Source organism: Stegodyphus dumicola, chromosome 9 (genome assembly GCF_044657685.1).
Source record: "Stegodyphus dumicola isolate Sdum_Otavi_A_Nest chromosome 9, ASM4465768v1".
Classification (NCBI taxonomy): domain Eukaryota; kingdom Metazoa; phylum Arthropoda; class Arachnida; order Araneae; family Eresidae; genus Stegodyphus; species Stegodyphus dumicola.
Window position 1 is genome coordinate 183230176 of NC_140776.1, and position 22695 is coordinate 183252870.

The window sequence follows — 22695 nt, forward strand, 5'->3', positions numbered from 1 at the left end:
TTTATTTCACAAAGGCCAGAAATAAAACGCAGTTAAAGTCACAAATATAATGCCGGAAATGTAATTATGCTTTATGAGAACGGTAATAAAAATGTTGGAAAGTAATTATTCATGTAAAGATTATGACAAAAGGAATGTGACTCTTTTATCATTTTGGCTTTGGAAGTCGAAGGAAAGAAATTGTCCTCAACCAAGCCATTTTTCATTAATTTAAGTACGCAGTCAATACAAATGACGAATGAGTGCTTTCTATATACAAAGAACCTTCCTCGAAAGTGTTCCATTTTAATGCAATACCTAGGCACAAAATTTAATGCCCTTGGATCTAAAAATTTAATTACTGGAAATTGCGAATTATAAATTTTTTTCAAATCAAAAACGTTTCACAAATCCATGACATTTTATTTTTTGGAGGAAAGGGGCAGGTAATGAAAGGAATTAAAAAAATTAATTTCACGCTCTCTTACTCGTTGCGCGAATGAAGACCTTCTTAACTGTTAAGTTATTCGCCTAAGTAAGACATTTGTTGAGAGATTTCGCAGCAGCTATTTGCATTAGCTGTATGATCTGTTACATGAAATATAAATGTATCAAATTACGCTTAATATAAATGAGAGGATTTTACGACTTAATAACGTGGGTTGTGGATATTAAACACGCACTTATTATTTTCTATGCTAATAATATTATTTCATGTTTCAAAGTTATAGGTAAAGCAGAGCTCACGTGAAATTAGCCAATACTGATTGGTGGATTCAGTGAGCTACGCATGTAAAAATAACGTTTGGTTTGTAAGGATTATGTTAATTTTATTAACAGTTAAATTTTAAGTTAAAGTTCCTTTCCTGTCAAATTCTTAACTTCAACTTACTACTTCCGACCAGAACGTACCTTTGGAATCTTGCTGAATATTTAATGAGGAGGAGCGGTATTTAAACCACGAAGTTACTTACTGAGTCAGAGAGAATCAGAGTTTCAGATTTACGCGCGTCTGCCTTTTTGGCCACTCTCTCTCTCAAAGCTGTTATTACGCTCGGCCGTATTCAGGCCCTTGCTAAGCTTCGTAGTCAAATAAGTTAAGGGGCCAACTCGATTTGAACCTTGATCGCTTCGGCTGTACTACTAGCGTCTACATCCCAAAACGGCAACCTATGAGAGAGGCGATTCTATTATTTTCATCGGGGAGTAGGGGAGTTAGAATGGTTTTCTGAGGAATGCAACGGCAGTGAACTATATATGTTTGCTTACATTTGGAAGTTAAAAAAATTGTTAAGGTGGATTGCCTTAGTTTCTACGGTTACTTACAGGGAAATATTAGGCAGTTTTTTTCGTTTTGGTGATAGAGGGCAAATAGACAATTTACCTTTATAATCCGCATTTATCTATTTAAACTTCAGAAGATTTAAGATGAAGCGAATGTATTTAACACAACAGAACACAATCTTAAGACTTGTAAATCTTTTAAAAGACAACAGAAAATTTTTAAACATTACTGTAAAAAATACCTTCTCTTCTAATTATAATAAATAATGAGGTAATGCATGAATGAATTGTTAATTATATGATAACTATGCATTTATAAAACGTTTTTAATAATGAACTATCGATGTATTGTTTTTTAAAAGATTTACAAGTCTTAAGTTTGCGTTCTGTTGTGTTAAATATATTCACTCCATCTTAAATCTTCTGAAGTTTAAATAGATAAACGCGGATTTATAAAGGTGAATTATTTATTTGCCCTCTATCAGCAAACCAAAAAAAAAAAAAAAAAACTGCCTAATATTTCCCTGAAAGTAACCGCAGAAACTAAAGCGTGGCAATGCAGAAACTAAACCTTTGCAATTTTCTGGACTTCCTAATGTAACCAAACATCGTGCACTGCCGTTGGCGTTGCATTCTAACTTCCCTACTCCCCGATGAAAATAATAGAATCGCCTCTCTCATAGGCTGCCGTTTTGGGATGTAGACGCTAGTCGGCTGTACTTCTTTAGTTAATCTTAGGTTTAGTTTAATTCTTAGTCTTTTAAGTTCAAGAACAACTGAGGGCTTTGTTTGTACACTCCCAGGCGGAGTTTTGTTAAATCCTATGGGAATAATAAAGGGTTAGTTACCCTTCTATCTTGTTGTTGCTTGTCACCGAACGCAAGCGATTATTCGCTTATCAGTTCTTATATTCTTCACTTCCAACATTAACTTAGAATTCCAAAGTGAGAAACTCTACATTTGCCTCATTAAATATTCAAAAAATTTCCAAAACTACATTCTGGCCGGAAGTAGTAAGTTGAAGTTAAGAATTTGACAGGAAAGGAACTTTAACTTAAAATTTAACTGTTAATAAAATTAACATAATCCTTACAGGTTTATTGAGATTATGGCAAAGCTTACTAGGGCTGTCTGTCTAAAGAGAACGATAGCTTCATGGAGGACTTTCTGAGGCACACAATTAAGGCAGAAAGCGGTGGTCAGTTTTCTATGGAGGCGCCTAATAGGTGGGCCACGGCTGCCATCTAGGAGAGGACGCACAAATTACATTCTTGCCTTCTCCGGGATTCGAAACCGGGCCCTTCGGTACAGTCAGAATCACAAACCACTTTTCCGTCTGGGCAGCCTAAAGAATTCCTTTTTCTTAATCCAATGGCAGACACTTATGCTTACTCAGCACTGGCCACTCTTAAGTCCAGGAGTGGAGGCCATTTTATTGTGGAAGCACCTATCGGACGCCACCGTTGCCTTCTATGAAGAGACGGACTGTTACAACCATGCCTTCTCTGGGATTCTAATACGGACACTCCGGGATCGCAGTAAGCTCCCTTAACCACTGTACCATCTGGACGGCTTTGGATAGTTCTAGTGATAGTTGGGTTTTAAATCGTGCAAGAGCTTCTTTCATGTGGTTTGGTCTCAGCCTATAACTAGCGCTTTGATAAGATTTGCGCTTTTTTACTTTCATGTAAGAATTAAATGAAATATTATAATCGCGAAAAATTTTGAGTACCATACTTCAACAAAAATATCCATTTTTATAATTCCCGAATCCATCTGGATGAGGTTTTTGCATGATGTCTGTACATATGGATTGAATAAAGGACTAACTATGAAATGCATTTTTGTGACATCTGTGCGTACGTACGTATCTCGCACAACTAAAAAACGATCAGCAATAGAACGCTGAAGTTTTGTATATGAGACTGCTATAACATCTATATTTTTTATTGCAATGGCAGTACCAAATGTATATATATATATATATATATATATATATATATATAGTAATAGAGTGGTGAATAATAGAATAGTGAATAGAATGGTGAAGAATCATCATCATAAATAGAATGGTGAAGAATCATAAATGTAGTCGTAGCTTAAATAATCAGACGATAAGTTTAAAAAACAGGATCCATTTATTATTATTCAGGAGAAATAGCAGTTACAAAAATCAGATATCCTAAGTAAATAAAAAGAATTACTAATAACTTTTTGTATGAAGTTTACTGCATCGTGACATTTAAGAAAAAGCCCCGATATTCCTTTTGCGAGTCCTTTTATAGCCTCTGGAAAGGCGGAGCTTCCAAGAAATGACGTCAGCCTCGTCAGCCATTCCAGTTCGCTTTAAATATCTCCAGAACATTCTAAAACTGTACGTGTAGAAAAGGCGGGAAAAACAACTTGACTACGGGGCTGTGGATTTAACTCCATGTACTTTCAAATAAGAGAACGTCGCCATTAAAATTGAAAAGAACATACAGTTAGAATTTTAAGTGTATTCTTGACTATGGAATTTTATTATTACAAATATATATCCTTCCCCTTTTGTGTATTTCATATGCGTATATACAGGGTGATGCTAAATTGTTTTTACAAATTAAGAGGGCTGACAGTACTAATGCAGATGAGCAATTATTACCATAGAACATAGGATCGCATTCCACTCTGAGAGGGGAAAAAAAACGAATATTAGAATTCGAATCTGAACTTACAATAGTGTTGGTAGAGCGAAGGGAAGAGACCAAAAGTTGCACAATCAGTTTAGTGAAAAACTCACAGAGAGTGCACGAAACGGATGAAACTGAAAACTTGGCTTTCGAGTGTAAATTCGAGCTCAGACTTTAATAGCAAACTCAAATGCACACATTTGGTTGGCAAAGTCTCAATCTCGCAAATCTTCTAATCTTAGAATTCGTAATCTCGCAAGACATTCTAAGATTCACCAGAGTGGGTGCGATTCTAGAGATAAGCTATGATTGGTTAATATTAGTTTTGGCTACCCTTTGCAAGCAGCGTTACGTAACGTAGACAAATCTCAAATTTGGGAGAACAGATGAATTTAGTGAGAGATCACCAAATCTAGAATATTAATTTTGAGGTCGCCAATTATTTTTTTAAAGCAGTTTTCGTATTTTGTTATATTTTACATATATATATATATATATATATATATATATATATATACATACATATACACGCACATATATATATACCTTACCCGGCCTTAGGCCTTAACCGACCTTACCCGAACCGCAGTCGTTGGTTCTAGTAATATGCTTTCAATTCCAGTAATGTTTTGAATAAAGAAATTATTCTTTTTTTGGCAGTGTCAAATTTAAAAGAAAATTATGTGTCGACAAATAAGGAAACCTAACCTTTAATATTAAACCTAACCTTTAAAGAGTATTTTTGATGCAGTTTCCCTGTTCCTATATTTATTGTTGGGAAAATTTTATTCTCATTATATACTCATCATGAAAAAATAAAAATACAAGAAGGTTGACTCCCATACGATAAAAATTAACCCGGATAATTACTTTCAAATTTTGCAAGTTTTGGTGTCATTTTGGACTAGCCTTGAGGAATCGGTTAATTAAATTAGAATAATTCGAGGAAATAAGCTTAAATGAAATGAAACAAAAGATGTGTATAATTTAATAAGCCCTATAAGGAAGTCCTATCCACATCATATTTATTTACACCGTTATGACGATACAATTGACGAAAGAAAGGTAAATGGTTGTAGATACATTAGGTATTTTTTTGGAAGCAAGAAAGATGAAAAATTAGCAATGCCTTCGCCGGGAATCGAACCACGGACCTCTGGAATACCGGCCCAGCGTGCAGAATCACTACACCACGAAGGCACGCTAGGAAAGCGAGAGAAATACCTTATAAGGTAACATGGCCACAGGACGGCAAGCAACAGCACGAATGGCACGTGTCCCAGATAAAAACTTAGTCCAGAATGATTTAGTTTTAGTTCAGATTCATTCCCATTTGCTAATTTTAAGGTTCATTATTATTAGTTATTGAAGCGTTAAATAAATATCTGCGTTATACAGGCACCATATAACACAGATTAATTTTGAAATGGCGCAGTTTAGAATGATTCATTACAAGCAGTAATACTTTTAGAATGGAAAGTGGAAATACTAAAATTAAAAAGAAGAGTTAAGACACTGTAGTAAATTACAGTTAGAGATTTGATTTACATACCAGTAATTAACATACAAATAGAATAAATACCCAAGGCTACAAGTTTGATGTCTCTGCGAAATACACAGTGCGTCTCATAAGTTTTAGGTCTCCTTAAGAAAATCTCTTTACCAGCAAGTAGTAGAGCAAATATTATTCAAAATATGTATTTCTTGTGCATCGGTTCACACATTTTAAATTCGTATACAACGTTCTGCAGAATTCTTAGCAATGCTGTAAGGATCCTAAGTTTTACTAACGTTTATTTTATTTTAAAACTGTACTGTCACTTCTTATTTTCTACTTCCGGCCAGAATTCCAGGCCAAGTACTTAAGTTGTAGCTTTTTGCCAAGCAAGATAGAGGAAGGAGTTATTGGAAATAAGCCGCATGCCGTTGTGGTTTTTTACGAGTTTTCACTCTGTTGCTGGTTGCCTTCAAGGCCAGAGGTTTAGGCCTTTTGATAATTGCAGACGTATCGTAGTTTTAGTAGCTCGGCGTACTACATACGTAATTTTGTTAATTAACGGCCAATCTTAATGCTAGGCACTTGTATATTAATTCAAAGTTAGTTTTAGTTAGAGTTTTAGTTAGTAGTTTTTTATATTCTTACGTTCAGACCACAAGTGGTTGGTCTCTGTATTCCGAAGTTTCGGAAATTCCTGTAAAGATTGAAAATAAAGGGTTTCGTACACCCTTCCTGCTTGTATTGTCTACTTCCCACTTTCTTGAACATAGCTTGAGTAAGCTCCCTGTTCCGAGTCAGGACCATTCATGATTCCAAAGCAAGTCAAAAGAAACACAAGTCCTGATAATGCTTCTTAGGAAACCATTCAGAAACTGGTCAGACATTATTTAAAAATCCCAAAATGGTTACTATCCATTTTATTTTTGGTTTATAGAATAGTAAATATCGTAGAACCAATAAATATGGCAAGCATAAAGAGCAATAATTGTCCAGGAAATCGGAACGCAACTCAGGATTATTGACATCACTAATGTGAGGAGCACAACAGTGTTGTGCAAAAACGATAACATGTCCTGCTGCCAATATTCTGGGCGAATCTTAGAATATCTGGGGCAGAGTTACTGCAAAATCTATTAATAAAGTTCCAAAAGAATTTTTTTCCCTCGAATGAATGAGAAAATTTCAAAACAGGATAGGCATCAGCTTAAGTCAAACGTTTCTGGCTTGGTTTGGCTTATTTCAATATGGCAAAGCACACGAAGGATATCTGCTTAAGGGAAGTGATGCCTTTGTGGAGGCCTTCCCAAGTGAAACTGGCTCGTATGGATATTACACATGGGGAAAACCATGAAAATGCTCATACAGCCAGCCTGTTCGCGGGATTCGAACCCAAGACAGAACTATTGTTCTTGTTGTTGATTAATGCTCACCTGTCTGACCAATAGTCAGCCCATGAAATTCTTTGAGGCAAGGAGCGCAAGATTTGGCTGCCGTTGGCAACAACTTTGAGCACCTTACAGATAACAGTGCGACTGGGCTCACTTCCGCTCTCAATTTTGATGGTCAGCACGCCGGGAGGACGGGTCCGAAGGTATCTACGTCCCCTTCCACCAAACCAAACAAGAGGTCTTTCGTCTCGCCCCTCGTGCCGTACGGACATTATACATTTACAAACAGCCATGCCGTCTCCGGGATTACAACTCAGGCCCTTCGGCCCGGCAGTCAACGATGCTAACCACTATACCGGTTGGCCAGACAAAACTGGCAGTGCTCACGGACTTTACCGCTCGACCGCTATCAGGAGTTTCTGCAGGTTTATTTATTCGGGATGGAGCATCCAAACAGTATTATGCAGTAAGATTTTCCAAAGAGTTTTTTTAAAAAAAAATCTGGATATCTGTCTGTAGTCTCCGCTAATTCCTTGAAGTACTGTATTCTGTGTCTTTCCGACTACTATGCTGGATACCTTTTGGTTCTCATTTTTCAGAAAATGCAGTTTTGCGTATCTAGATGAGAACTTTGATGAGTTTCTGACTCATATTAACCACACAGCTAGTGCCCAACCTGACGAGGGGAGAGGATCTTTAAACTGATTTTAATAACAGTTACGTGTTCCAGATCACGAACAATTAAATTGCGTACTCCGATTAAAACGACTCCCAAATTCTGGTACATCACTTCTATGACTACAGCGAACTCCCGCAATTTTTCTTTTTCTAATTACCGTAGACAGTTTTGTTTTAAGCTGATGGATCGTGATAATAATTTTTCCATCGTTTTGCAACAAACAAATTTCGTTTTCTTACTGCCGCCAACTTATGTAGTGTTTCAGAAAATTCAATTGTGAGTTTTCAATAAGCATGAATTAGAATCCCCACAACACGTTCGGACTATTTTTACAATGTCTGTCTACCTGCCTGTGTTGGGTTTTTTTTGGCTCACGATTACTTTTATATCAAATTTCGGAAATTTTTTCCGCATTTACGTTTTCTGCATTCCTATAAAGAATTGATTACATTTTTGGGGTAAAATTGGACAATCGGAAGTAGTACTTCACTTGAAGCTTTTTAATGGACTACCGTAAGTGGAAAATTTCTTGCTCGTAACAGTTTTTAATGCAGAACTATACTAAAATATACTCTAAAACTTTTAAATTTCAGTATTTAGGACTTTTAAATAAATAGTAACAATATACTAGATTTGTACTAAAATCGACAGATAAGAAGTGATACTTCTTTCGAAGTTTTGAAAAGAGTTTTGTGAAAACGTGCAGCGCACGTTCGTAGCAAAGTCATTACATAGCAAATTATATAGTTATAGTCAGTATATACACTCTTAGATAAACAAAAACAAAAAAAAAAAAAAAAAAAAAAGACCAACCACGACGCATCGAGAAGATATAAAGCAAATTGGACACAAATTGCTATGCATACAGGTTTCGACGGAAAATGCAAAATTTTACATTTTGTCTGCCAATGAATGAACGGTTGTCGCCACAGCGCATCTAATCTGCGCAACTGGCAGGATATTTAAGAGGAGAAATTACGATTCCAGGTCATAAATTTTTCACGAATTTCATTCCATGTACTCTGGTAGACAGTAACTATGTTTCGCATACAGGTGAGTGAACAATATGCGTAGATGTCAGAATTTGAAACAGGTCGTGTAGTTGGGTTCAAAGAAGCCGGTTGGTCTTATCGGCGAATAGCTCGACATTTGAGCAGGAGCGATGTCACTATTAGACGATGTTGGCAGGAATGGGTGAATCATGGCCGCACACAGCATCAAGAAGGAATTGGTAGGCCTAGAGAAACAACAGAACCTGAAGACCGAACAATCGTCAGAGCGGCACTCACAGCTCCAGATGCATCATTATGATCGATTGTACATCAAGGACCATTCATAGACGACTCAGAGAGAGGGGGCTGAGGTCACGGCGCCCCTTGCGCCGACTACCATTGACCTCTGTACAACGTCAAGCCCGTTTTCAGTGGTGTCGGGCGCATTCCCACTGGAATGTCACTGACTGGAGTAGAATAGTCTTCAGTGATGAGTCCCGCTTTGAACTGAACCCCAATGACCAGCGAAGGCGAGTCTGAAGACACCCCGTACAGCAGTGTGATACCAACCTGACTGTCTTCCGGCAGACAGACCGACAACCAGTAGTGATGGCCTGGGATGCCATTTCATAGTAGGACCCCTTTGGTTGTTATCCGTCGCAAACGTACAGCACAGAGGTACGTCGACGAAGTTCTAAGGCCCGGTGTGTTGCCCTTCATGTCACGCTACCCTGGGCTTACATTTCAGCAAGATAATGCCCACCCCCTGCACATGTTTCTACTGCTTGCCTTAGTGCTTGCCAAACATTCCCTTGGCCAGCAAGGTTGCCGGATCTCTCTCCTATTGAGCACGTTTGGAGCATTATGAGCAGGGCCCGCCAACCAGCTCAGGATGTTGACGATCTAACGCGCCAGTTGGACAGAATTTGACACGATATCCCTCAGGAGAACATCCGCAACCTCTATCAATCGATGCCAAGCCGAATAACTGCTTGCATAAGGGCCAGAGGTGAACAAACGCGTTAATGACTTTTTGTGGAGCTTCAATAAATCATCCAATTTTTCTCAAACTGTAATCATTTGTTTTTCTGTACATGTACATCACTTCTACCGATTTTCGTCCCATTCGGATAACTCCTTCTTGGTGCGTCGTTTTATTTTGTCTCTCTCTCTCTCTCTCTCTATATATATATATATATTGACTATATACTTACACTTATAGTCAGTATATATTCCAAAAACTAACGAGCATTGATACCTAAATATCGCTGTGATATACGTGCAGATCAAAAAGAAATTAGACTTTTATTTCTTTGTACGAAGTACAAAGGAGGTATTGTATTCGCGAAAAATTTCGGATATCACATTTGAGCAGAAATAACCTTTTGACCGTTCCTGAACCCATTCGGCCAATTTTTTTTCCATGACGCTTAGATGTACGGGCAGAATAGAGGACTTTTTTTTTTCCTAAGCGGATTGAAAATGGATTTTAAATGTATTCAAAAGGGATTTCTTTGTGACGTCTGTACGTACGTGTATATATCGCATAATTCCAAAACTGTTATTCGTAGCACGTTGAAATTTTGTATACGGAGCTGTTATAACATCTAGTTGTGCACCTCCCTTTTGTATTGCAATCACCAGTACCAAATGTATATACATGTATATCTAATCACTTACCCGTCCTTTTTAGCCGTTTGTCGTAGTCATGTATTTCCAATTCTAGAAATGTTTTAAATCATGAAACTGACCGTGATATTTAATTTGAAAACTTGCAGTTTTTGATGTCACTTTCAAATTGCCTTGAGTGATCAGTTAAGTAAGATAGAAAAAATTCGAGGAAACGAGTTTAAATGGAGTGCAGCAAAAATACAGAACTGTTTTTAATGACGACAATATTCATTTTTTGGCAATGTTAAATTTTAAAAAAAATTTAATTTCAAACAAATAACGAAATCTAACTTTTAGTGTGATTTCCCGCTTCCTATAGTTATATCTGAGAAATTTTACCATCGTTTTGGAAAAGAAGAAAAACAAGAAATTTGACTCTCGTACGATAAAAATTGACGGGAGTATTTAATTTCAAAATTTCTAATTTTTGTTGTCATTTTAGCTTGTCTCGGGGGAACCGATTTATAAATTCAAAACAATTTGAGGATATGAATTTAAATGAAGTGCAGCAAAAAAATGTACGAAATTTAATAGGCCTTATAAGGACATCATGCGGTGTTTGTTCACTTTAGATTTTTTTGTACTTAAGGAACAATATATAAGAAAATTAAATTATAGATTCATTTCAAAGTATTTATTTTAAATGTCTTATATATATTTACTTTTATTTAATTGAAAAACAAATTAAATTATTTGCTGTTCAACAGTCCAATAAAACACAATTTTTAACAAAAATAAATAAATAAAAAAGTCAAAAATTTGATTGCGCTAATATAAACTCAGAAAAAATAGTTTTTCATAGCCAGTCATATTTAATAAAATATATCCAAAAATTTTATATTAAACACCTTTCTGTTTATTGAAAGAATAAATTAGATTTTGTTTATAGACGATCAACCGGCAGTTACACTTTGCAGATCGTTGGTATTTAAAACATGGAATCGGTGGTAGAGTTTCGTCTGGACGTATCATATATTTTTAGACATAGCCTGGTTAATTTGCCCTCCCCCCCCCGCTGTAATAGGGCGCCGACTGAGCAAATCGTTTTGAAACGCCTTTTATCGTAATCCTTTTACCGTTATCGTAATACTTTTACCGTTATCGTAATCGATGGAAAATTAAAGTAACCAATTTCTTTTACAGTTTCCAGAATACAAGATTAATTAGACTATAGAGACTCAGGTACTTTATACTATGTCAGGTAAGTACTTTAATTAAACTAAAAAGACACATAAATTAAAAGTTTTTCATTACCCTGGCCATATAGTTTTCCTTTTTATCTTAATTTTCCTTTTATCTACAAAGCACCCCCTAGGCATCATTGTTTTTGAATTTCCCAGTATAATTAAAGCAAACGATTTTAAAATTATATGTTTTACTTTAAGACTTCTTCTTAAACATAAAAGCGCTGCATAATGATAAGAGCATGTTTAAAATCAGGGTTTCATAAGAAAAAAATGACTGTATGAAATTTATTTTCCCGAGGGGAAATGTTGTAATGGATTATTAACTCTAAGGTTTAAAAAAGTAACATTCTAGAAACTCACCAGCAATTTGTTCGTCTGAAAGGCCGTATTCTGCCTGAAAAGAGAAGGGAAAAAATATAAACATTAATAATTTTTCTCATTTTATATCCATAAAAAACTACTGCTAATAAAACAACTCTGCATACATTTTTTGTTCTTTTACTAAGAGCAACAAAAATCTGAGAGATATGTTTTGAGTCATGCATGCAAATCTTTAGCTAAGTACTTTATTTATAGTTGCTATTTTATAAAATATAGCTGCAAAAAAACTTCGACATTTTTTCCAGTCTTTCCACGTGCGATCGTTTGACCTATAAAAAAAAATTACGCACAAGCCGACGAGACAGTATAATCGTTATGGGAGCCCTGGGCTCGAAACCCGAAGGTCCCGGGCTCCCATAACGTCCCGGGATCCCATACTAAAGGTCCCGGGCTCGAAACCCGAAGAAGGTTGTAAGGCACCATATATCACAGATTAATTTTGAAATGGCGCAATTTAGAATGATTCATTACAAGCAGTAATACTTTTAGAATGGAAAGGGGAAATACCAAAATTAAAAAGAAGCGTTAAGACACTATAGTAAATTACAGTTAGAGTTTTGATTTACATATTTTTAGCTTACATAAATATTTACATATCAGTAATTAACATAATTCTCAAGGCGAATACAATACCCAAGGCTGGGTATTGTATTCGACTGACCACCCCTTCATGAGACGCTAAGTCGCCGACCTATCAGTGCCGCCTCCATAATAAATTGACCACCACTTCTGGTCTTATTAGAGGCTAAGCCGAAGTCGGCTGAGGGCCCACCATTGGGCAATGATCATACACAATGATCACATTTGGAACTTTTGCATATGCAAAGTTTAATCTCTAGAAACAGCGCATTTAAATACTAGGCATCTTTTTATATCATTATTATGATTCAAATACTTATAACTGCACACGTTTTTTTCTTTTTAGCTGGTATATATTCGCAAGAATGCTAGTTTATTAAATATAAAGTTAACATTAAATCAACTTGAGAAATAACGATGAACATTTTCACTTCCTTGTACGAAGTGAAAAAGAAGTATAACAAAAAATTTCATATGTCATATTTCCAGTGGCGTAGCTAGGGTAGAGCAAGGGGAACATCTGTTCCCGGCCGAAGCATCCAGAGGGCGCCAAACTTATATTACAAAATTTTAGAATAAAATATTTTCCATTCTTGGCACACAAAAATGGGTGCAAAATCTTCAGTTTTCCCCGGGCGCTGAAAACACTAACTATGGCTCTGCATATTTCAACAGAAATATACATTTTGACATTCGGGTAATATTTTGGAATCACGTCTATACGCACGGGTAAAATAAAGGACACTTTTATCCAAAACAGATCTTGAAAGAGACTGTCGACCGTACGTATGTATCTATCTCACATAACTCAAAAACAACTAACCGTAGAACGTTGAGATATCGTATATGGGATTGTTATACCATCTAGTTGTGCACCTCCCCTTTTTATTGCAACCGCCAGAACCAAATGTGTATAAATATATACCTATCCCCTTACCTAGCTTAAAAATCCTTGCCCGGGCTTTATTTTAGCAGTCTTTGGTCGTAGTCATATACTTGCAGTTACAGAAGTGTTTTATATTGTAGAATCATTAGATTGCTTTGAAGCAGAAGAAGTGAAAAATGTGGAATGCCTTCGCCAGGACTCGAACCTGGACCTCTCGAATACGCGCCGAGTGTGCTACCGTTTCACTACGAAGGCATGCAGAAAGGAGGCAGAAAATACCTTACAAGATGACACTTAATTTCAAAATTTGCAATTTTTGATGTTACTTTCAACTTGTCTTGAAGGATTGGTTAATTAAGTTAGAATAATTCGAGGAAACAAGTTTAAACGAAGTGCAGGAAAAGTACAGAAATGTTTTAATTTTTAATGAAATGTCTAATTATTAATGCGATCTCCTGATTCCCTGAGAAATTTTTTACTCCTTATGAAAAAAGAAAAAAAAGAAAAATGTTTGACTCCCATACAACAAAATTTGACCTACGTAATTCATTTAAAACATTTACAATTTTTGATGTCATTTTCAAATTGCTTATTAAGCTAGACTAATTAGAGGAGATAAGTATAATGAAGTGCAGCAAATAATAATAAGAGGTACAGAAAAGTACAAAAGTGTTTTAAATCATGTGGTGACCAGAACATATTTTTATATGTTACAAAGAAGCGGTTCCTTCAGATTACTGCCAATGCTGTAGATTTGGTTAAGAACGGTCCAGCACAAGATGCCTATCTGCCAAAGGCAAATGACGCTGTCACGGAGAATTTATTTATTTGGATTCCAGCAAAGCACGCGAAAGCTACCTGTTTAAGGGAAGGGACACCTTCCTGAAGGACTTTCCGAAGAAATTGGCTCTTATTTACGTTAAACATAGAAAACAATTACTAAAAAACGCATTCAGCTACCCTGTTCTGAAACTGAGCCGAACTACCAGTGTTCAGAGATTTAATCATTCACCTCCTAGTAGCCCTGTCAATGCTGCATACTAAGTTTAATTAACGAAGCATTTAGGGAAATACAGTGGATGGAAAAAAATATGGAAACACCTTGTGAAATGCATGTTTGAAAAGAAAGATTGATTTTAATGAAATATGTAGGTGGCGCTGGCGTTTTTGACTACTGACGCCACCTATATAACTTCGTAAATGTGCTAAACAGTTCAGTTGTTGTCGGAGTACTGTTATGTGAGGTTGTCATTGCATTCTTGTCAGAGTTAACAGACTTTGAACGTGGACACATTTTTGGAGCACGTATGGTAGGTGCTTCCGTAAGCAAGGTAGCCGAGGTGTTTAGTGTTTCAAGAGGTACTGTATCGAAGATTTATTCCGCATATTTGAAAAGCGGAAAAACATCATCTGCTAAATCACAGCGAGGACGAAAGTGTGTCCTGAGTGATCGTGACAGACCATCATTAAGGGCAATTATGACGAAAAATAAGAAGACCACAGCTGCAAAAATTACTGCTGAAATGAATGTTGTGTTACCGAACCCTGTGAGTACCAAAACAATTAGAAGGGAGCTTCATAAACAGGGAATTGCTGGCCGTGCTGCAATCGAGAAGCCACTCATCAGTGATGCTAATGCCCGTAACAGGAAAAGGTGGTGTTTAAGTCATAAAGCCTGGACTATAGAGCAGTGGAAGCGAGTAATAGGGTCTGACGAGTCTTCTTTCACGTTGTTTCCCACTTCTGGCCGAGTTTACCTCTGGAGAACGCCATCTCAAGCCTATAATACAGACTGCTTGTTGGCAAGAGTGAAACATGGCGGGGGTTCTGTTATGGTTTGGGCAGCGATATCGTGATTCTCTGCTAGCCCCATGATAACTGTGTCAGGGCACATGACTGCCAAGACTTATGTGAACATTTTGGCCGAACAAGTTCATCCCATGGTACAAACTTTGTTCCCCGATGGTGACGGTGTCTTCCAAGACGACAAAGCCCCTGTTCACACAGCTCACATTGTCCAGGACTGGTTTTCTGATCACGAGGATGAGTTGTCCTATCTCCCCTGGCCACCACAGTCACCAGACCTGAATATTATCGAACCTTTGTGGTCTACATTGGAACGGAAAGTGCGTTCCACCGCCAACATCGTTATCTGAACTTGCCACCGTTTTGCAGGAAGAATGGTATAATATTCCCTTGGCAAACATACAGAAACTGTATTTATCCATTCCGAGATGACTGCAAGCTGTTTTGGATGCCAACGGGTTTCCTACACCATATTAAGCAAAGAAACATGTTTTTTAAAGGTGTTTCCATATTTTTGTCCAACCCCTGTATATATCGAGAACGCAATGTAAATTTGTAGAGAAACTAATATTACACCACGACATTACTGCCCACCTGTTGCTACTCGTATTTGATAATCTGTTACGGTGTACAGTGTGCGAACCCATGCCATCCTGCTTACAACCCTGACCACTCTCCGTGAGTTTTCTGATTATTTTCTTAAGTTGAAGAACAAGCAAAATTCGCCAGAGAAGTTCCTATAAAACGTCTTTGTTACATACTATCAAAAGAGGATTTGAACGATGGGGAATTTTGCATATCATCTGAGTTTGATAAAAAAAAAATAGCAAATGTTTTGCTGTAGTTATAACTCTTGATTTTTAAATACTTTTACACTCAGTTTTTATGTTAGGCCCTTTGGATAACTGATAATGTTAACAAGCATTTGCATCATTATTAGTAATTATCAATAATTGTTACTAACGTCAGAAATTATCTATCAGAAACAGAATCATTTGACTTTTATATTAAAAAATTCCTTTCTTTTGTGTGGCGAAAAGGATATCTTACGTAGAACGTTTTTCTTAATAAATTGTGGACACCGAAATTTTATGGATGAAGAATTTGACCAAGGGACCAGAAATTTGTAGCCCTTGTTCATTATAGCATGACAAAATTACATGTACAACATTACATAATTCATACGTATTCGACAAAGTACTTTTTCAGAAGTTTTAGACGATATCTATCCATTTATCAAAATCGTTTGGTTCGATTGTACACAAATCACCTCCCCAATATAAATTAAACAAGAGTAAATTAAAGAAAAATCAAAGTGGAGGCGCTATCTTTCGTGCCTTTTCGTATCCTTTGCTATACAACTCAGACGATAAGAACAATATTTCAAAGGATTACATAATAAGGAAACGTGACTTTCAGATTGGATCAACGATGACGAGCACGAAAGATAACAAGCTAGATTTTACTATAGATTTAGGATAAAAGTCAAGATGCAAAATAGTATGCATAATTGTATATTCATTATGGCAGAAAGGAAAAAGAAATTACTTGATAAAAACCTATTGCGGAATATTTTTAGCATATTTATCTATTTCAATCTCCATTACAATATTATTAAAATCACTTATGGCTAATTTTTAATATTAAATATTAAACTCTTTTATATATTATATCCTCTTACTAAATTTATACATAGACTTTGCCATATGTATAACAACGTGCGCAAACGGAAAAGGGAAACAAAACAACAACAAAAAATAAATAATTTAAGGGAACTCATACACCTTAAACCCCTCATGATTTTCGAATATGTGACTGTTGCAAGAATTGGGATATTTTATTTATTTTAAAAGCAATTACTTCCAACTTTTTACAGCTGACTACATAATATAGCTGCTTTCTGAAATAGTAATCAGAAAGTTTGTGTTGCCACAAATATTTTTGTAAATTAATCCTTTTTGCGACGAAATATTTCGTCATGTTTCCACCTTGCGCGCATGATATTTTAAAAATGGCTAATGGTACATACTTGAAATTCGATGGAATTCTTTATATGAGCACTATTTTCTAACTGAACCAACAATATGATGAATATTTTAATACTGAAAAATTTTATGGATGAAAACATTACAAATTTTGTTAATAAAATGCATTTTATAAACTCAATTCAAAATAAAATAAAAATGTGACGTGAAATTTTTAGAATTTTAGGTTAACAGTAGTTTCTAAATGTTATAAAAGCTATATATTAAATATGGAATTAAATTATGAAACAGAATGTTTTAAACGGTGCGCGCAAGTTAGAAAGATGACGAAAAATGTTGTCAGAAAGCGGATTAAATTGTAAAAATATTTGTGGCAACACAAACTTTCTGATTGCTATTTCAGAAAGCAGCTATATTATGTAGTCAGCTGTTGCAACAGTCACCTATTCGAACATCTTATGGATTTTAAGGTGTATGAGTCCCCTTAAAAAATTCTGAAAGCTTTCAGATTTTATATTATGCACAAAGGGACGTTTATTTCATTTACACAGACATACATGTTTTGAGAGCATTTGGGATAACAACCCTTCGAACTAAAAATATTTAAAAACGGTCTATTTTCAGAATTTCCGCGCTCAGGGGAAAAAATTTCTTTACTCCGTACAGTGTTGCCACTGCTTGCTTTGAAATAATTGAGTTTGTTAGTACAAAATTCGTTACAGTTTCACAAATTTTCGGATAAAGGAATATGTTATTCAATTTGGTGGGTGTAGATACCGCTGTTTTTTCACAATGAGAGACAAACATTCATGCACATTCTTCTCTCTTTAATTTCTTTAAATGTAATACACGGCGATAATATTTGGTGGCAACAATTTTAAAAGTAATTCAGCGCTTTTAGTGATTCAAACCAAAATTCTGTTCCGAGACTAATAGCCGCTTTGAATTAAAAAACAATAAAATGTTTTAAAGCTAATACACACAATAGTATTTCTTGGAAAGTTGTAAAGCGGAAAATATACTGCGCCGAGAATTTTCCGATCTACTTCCGATCACAAGTACACTCATGTCCATAAATTAAGGATAATGCAAAATCAGGCAAAGGAAGAGTTAGAAGCAAAACAAATTTGACTTATTTGTAAAGCTTATTTATTAAACAAAAGGTAAAGAGCAAAAAAAAAGATGCTATATGTTTGATATTATTAAACAAATTAGCGATTTTTCCCCCCTGGAGCAAATTACAAAAAAAAAAAAAAAAAAAAAAAAAAAAAAAAAAAAAAAAAACCTATTTACAAAAAACCAATATTATATGGGTGGTATGATTGTTAATACATTGTATGTCTCCCAGACGATGCAATACAGTCCGTACAACATCTAGACATGCTCAGTATCAAATTATCGATCTGATCTTGGGGGATCATAAAGCACTCATAAAGCAATGCACTCCGAAGTTCCGGTAGACATATAGGAGGAGGTTGACGGGCTACAACTCGTCGGTCAAGCATTTCCCACACGTGCTCTACTGGATTCAAGTCAGGTGAGAATGCTGGCCAGTCCATACGTGTGATATCCTCCGATTGAAGGCATTCGCTTACGATATTTGCACGGTGAGGACGGGCGTTGTCATCCCTAAACACAAATTGTGCGCCCATGGCGCCCCGAAACAAACGTACATGTTGTTCCAGAATGACGTCCCGATAGATTTGGCTTGTCATGGTTCCAATTTGAACATGCAGGTCAGTTCTGGAACCCAGAATAATTCCACCCCAAACGAGCACTCCTGCACCACCGTAACGGTGTCGTTCAATGCTGTTTTCTTGGTGGTAACGGGTAACTGGAGCTCTCCATATGAAAGTCCGGAGAGAATCAGACTGCAAGCTAAACCTGGACTCGTCGGAAAACATCACACAAGCCCACTGTTGCGGTGTCCACAATGCATGCTCTCTACTCCAGGCTAACCGCAGGCGACAGTGAGTTGCAGTAAGTGGAACGCATCTGACAGGTCTACGAGCATATAGACCAATCTGCCCTAAGCGTCTGTACACGGCCTGCCTTGAAATTGTCGTACCAATGGCTGAAGAGAGCTGACGAGACAGGTCTGATGCTGTGCTCCGCCTGTTTCTTTTGGCAGTATCTGCCAAATACCGGTGCTCATTCGGCGTTCTATGTCTGGGGCGACCTGTGCTGTAACGTCTCTCACATTACCATCATCTTGGAATCTTTGCCAAAGCCTGGAGATGACACTCTGAGCAATTCCAAGTTCGTCTGATACTTCTAGTTGGGTACGCCCACATTCCAGACGGCCGATAATTCTACCGCCTAAAAAATCGTCCAAATGCGTCCTTTGTGTCATAACTATTCGGTTATTCCACTAAAATGTTTATAAAGCGCCTGCGAACAATTTTACTTCTTTGCCTGTATTCCTTATATATAACTCTCTTACACTCTCGTCATTGTGACGTACCATCGGTGTCATCTGTTACTTCATGAAATTTGCATATGATTCTTGAAGATGTATGTAGTGATTTTACAGGTGATATATTTATTTTAGAGTTCGATTTCCGCGTGACTCCGAATTATCCTAAATTTATGGACATGAGTGTATATTACTTTCCAGGTTGGGAAAATGACTACTACTTCAATCATCAAACGTTACCGTCTCCTGGAAGAAAGATTCAAGATCTCATACGAAACATTAATAGCCCACAAGTTTCTCCACGAACTTTCAACCACAATGAACTTTCGTGTGATCATCATTATGAACTTCATTTACTATATGAACTTGTAGAGTCATTAGGATTTTTTGAAAGCTAGAGAGATGAAAAATATGCAACAGCCTTCGCCGGGAATCGAACCACGGACCTCTGGAATACCGGCCCAGCGTGCTGAACCACTACACCCCGAAGGCACGCTTGGAAAGTGGGAGAAATACATTATAAACTTATGAAATATATGAATCATATATGATCACCATTATGAACTTCATTTACTATATGATCTTACACTCATGAAACGTACTTCTGATATTATACTCATGAACTATGAACATATAAACTCATGAACTTATGAATTTTACGAACTTTATGAACTATATTTACACTATATTTAAAATTAGGAAAAATGTCAAAACTAATATTTAGCTAAATTGTGTATATGTTACGGTGAAACACCGAAATCTGGAGAATGTCGACTTTCACCGGTGAATGTCAACATTCACCTAGTCGCTTGGTGTATGTCCGAAATATTTTCCAAATACACTTATTTCTGACTTACACCATGTATTAATAGTGAATGTTGAACATATAAGAATATTATGTTTTATTTTCCGTAATTCATTCGCGAAAAAACGCACTTGAGACTTAAAACAAGAACTTCAGAGTATAAGAACTTAAAACACACAGTACATTCAAAATGAGAAAGGAAAATAATAGAAGTTAAAAACTTACAAAATTATGTGATTTAAATCTTATTTATTGCAACAACTTAAACTACTATGACACTTTGAATTGCACAAGAGGCCCTTGCTTTTACAATTGCATTTATTTGCGGAACACTTCCTTTTGCAATGTCAGCGTGTACATATACTCCTCTCTTTTCGACCTACACCAGAGCATATCTGTGATTGTCGACATGCCCTGGTGAGGGTCCGAATGTACAAGAATCTAACGCAATATTCGATCTTTCACCGACGTATTTGGTGAATGTTGACATTCTCCGGTGAAAGTCGACATTCTCCAATTTCGGTCTTTCACGGCAACATATACATATATACACATTTATACTACATATTTATTTATAGGTGTATTGAAACCAGGAAATTATTATCCAAAATCTCATGTAAATTTAACACACCATACTATTGTACATATGTATATGTATTTCATTGTTTTCAGCTATAAAACTGTATGTATGCCATTGTATAACTATTATATGATAATATCAAAATTTTCAATAAATTACCGCTAGGGACAGCTGGCTGTAGGGCCCATGCATCAGATGTTGGGTCTCGACGTTTGGTGCAACCCGCTTGAGTGGGGCTCTCTGAACGACGACGCAATATTGAACGCGACGATATTGAACGCGACGCAATATCAATTAACTATAACGATTAACCGAGAATCTGCCCGCAATAGCCGAACGCTTCACTAAATACTAGAAATTTGACTCAGATTTGATCTCAAGCGAACGAGATGGCAGCGTGGTTGGTTTTCATGGGTTTTTCCATGTGTAACAGGAATAAGAGCCAGTTTCCTTTCGAAACTCTTTATTTTAAATTTTTTAAATTGTAATATTTAAATTAAATCTTGTATTAGTATTACACTAGTATTTAATAAAAATGCATAATTTTACTGAATATGTCTGCGACTGAAATCTATGGAATGTGAAATAATAACAGTATCTTTCCTACCCACACCTGATCAGAGCAGGTATGGGACTTCGGCCTTCCAGTTAATTCTTTATAAGGCAAAAACAAAAACAGGTTTCGGCAAACTAGCTTCCTTTTAGAGGTAGAAAATATAACTTTAGTCCGGCTTGAGTCCGAACTCCGACTCAAGCCGGAAGCCAGCGTTTGCTCCATTTCTGGAAAACAGATCTTTCAATTACCTAAGCACAGAAGCAAAAGTATGAACTTCTATCCTAGTATCCCCCCAGAGCCAACGCCTTCTAATTAAAGATTTCAACGAGCATAATAAACGACATTATGGTTAATCTTCGGATTATGGTAACTTGGCGATTTTTTGGCGAAAATTTGGCGACCAACCCTACTACAGCAACTTGCTAGTTTTCTTTTGGACGCCATTTTGCTTTCACGAAGTAAAGGCATGTTTTTTTTTTTTTTTTTTTTTTACTCAACATTTTTTTTCAACAATCTGCTAGCCGAATTATTACGCTTATGCTAGAACTTTTATGGAACAAAAGTGCGATGTTATTATGAAGACTAAATTGGATTCTTTGTTGCAATTAAAATCTCGTGTTAAACAACTCATAGTGGAATACACCAATTTACCAGAGGAAATTGATTTGAAAGATAATCTAAGCATTACACAAGAATTGGAAGAAAGAATCGAAGATTTCGAAGTAAGATTTAGAATTTTTCTTTCTAATTGTGAAACAAATAATAAAGATAAATTTGAAACCAAAACTGTTTCTAAATTAAATTTTAAACTGCTTGAATTACCTCTTTCTCAATTTTATGGTAAATATGAAGATTTTAAAAATTTTAAAGTGCAATTTATGTCTATGATTGGTCATAATAATGATTTAAATGATACTGAGAAACTGTTTTATTTGAAAGCATCACTTAAAAGTGAAGCAAAAATACGAAGATTAGGTGTGACACTGGGAGAAAGTGCAGAATCACCGACTACTCGCAGCGTTTTTAAGAATTGCACATACACGGTATCCATGTACACGTCGACCTATTTTCACTTAAAAAAATACCCCAGAATTGCACAAAAATGGCCTTGCGCACACTCTTGACTTTATCCATGTACACTGCTAAAGTCCCAGCTAGTAACCTTTATCGCCTTAACAAAATGTCGCCGAACTACCTGTTACCATATTCTAAAGATTAGCCGACATTATTTCTTAGAGGGGACACAATCCGTCAGCACTCAAAAAAAATTTTTTTTTTCAATATAACTACTGAAAGATTCAATAAATAAAGGATAAAAAGAGACAAACATAAAGCAACCTAATATTTCCTGTTT

General features: G+C 36.1%; 1 protein-coding gene across 3 annotated transcripts in view; it reads right to left on the reverse strand.

Annotated features, from left to right (window-relative positions):
• The window catches only part of LOC118189765 (uncharacterized), a 389534-nt gene that overhangs the window by 213329 nt on the left and 153510 nt on the right, over positions 1-22695 (reverse strand). For all 3 annotated transcript variants that reach the window (XM_085824447.1, XM_085824446.1, XM_085824445.1), the window contains exon 2: positions 11708-11741. In XM_085824447.1, coding sequence (XP_085680573.1) covers positions 11708-11741 — 34 coding nt within the window. The remainder of the gene's footprint in view (positions 1-11707; positions 11742-22695) is intronic.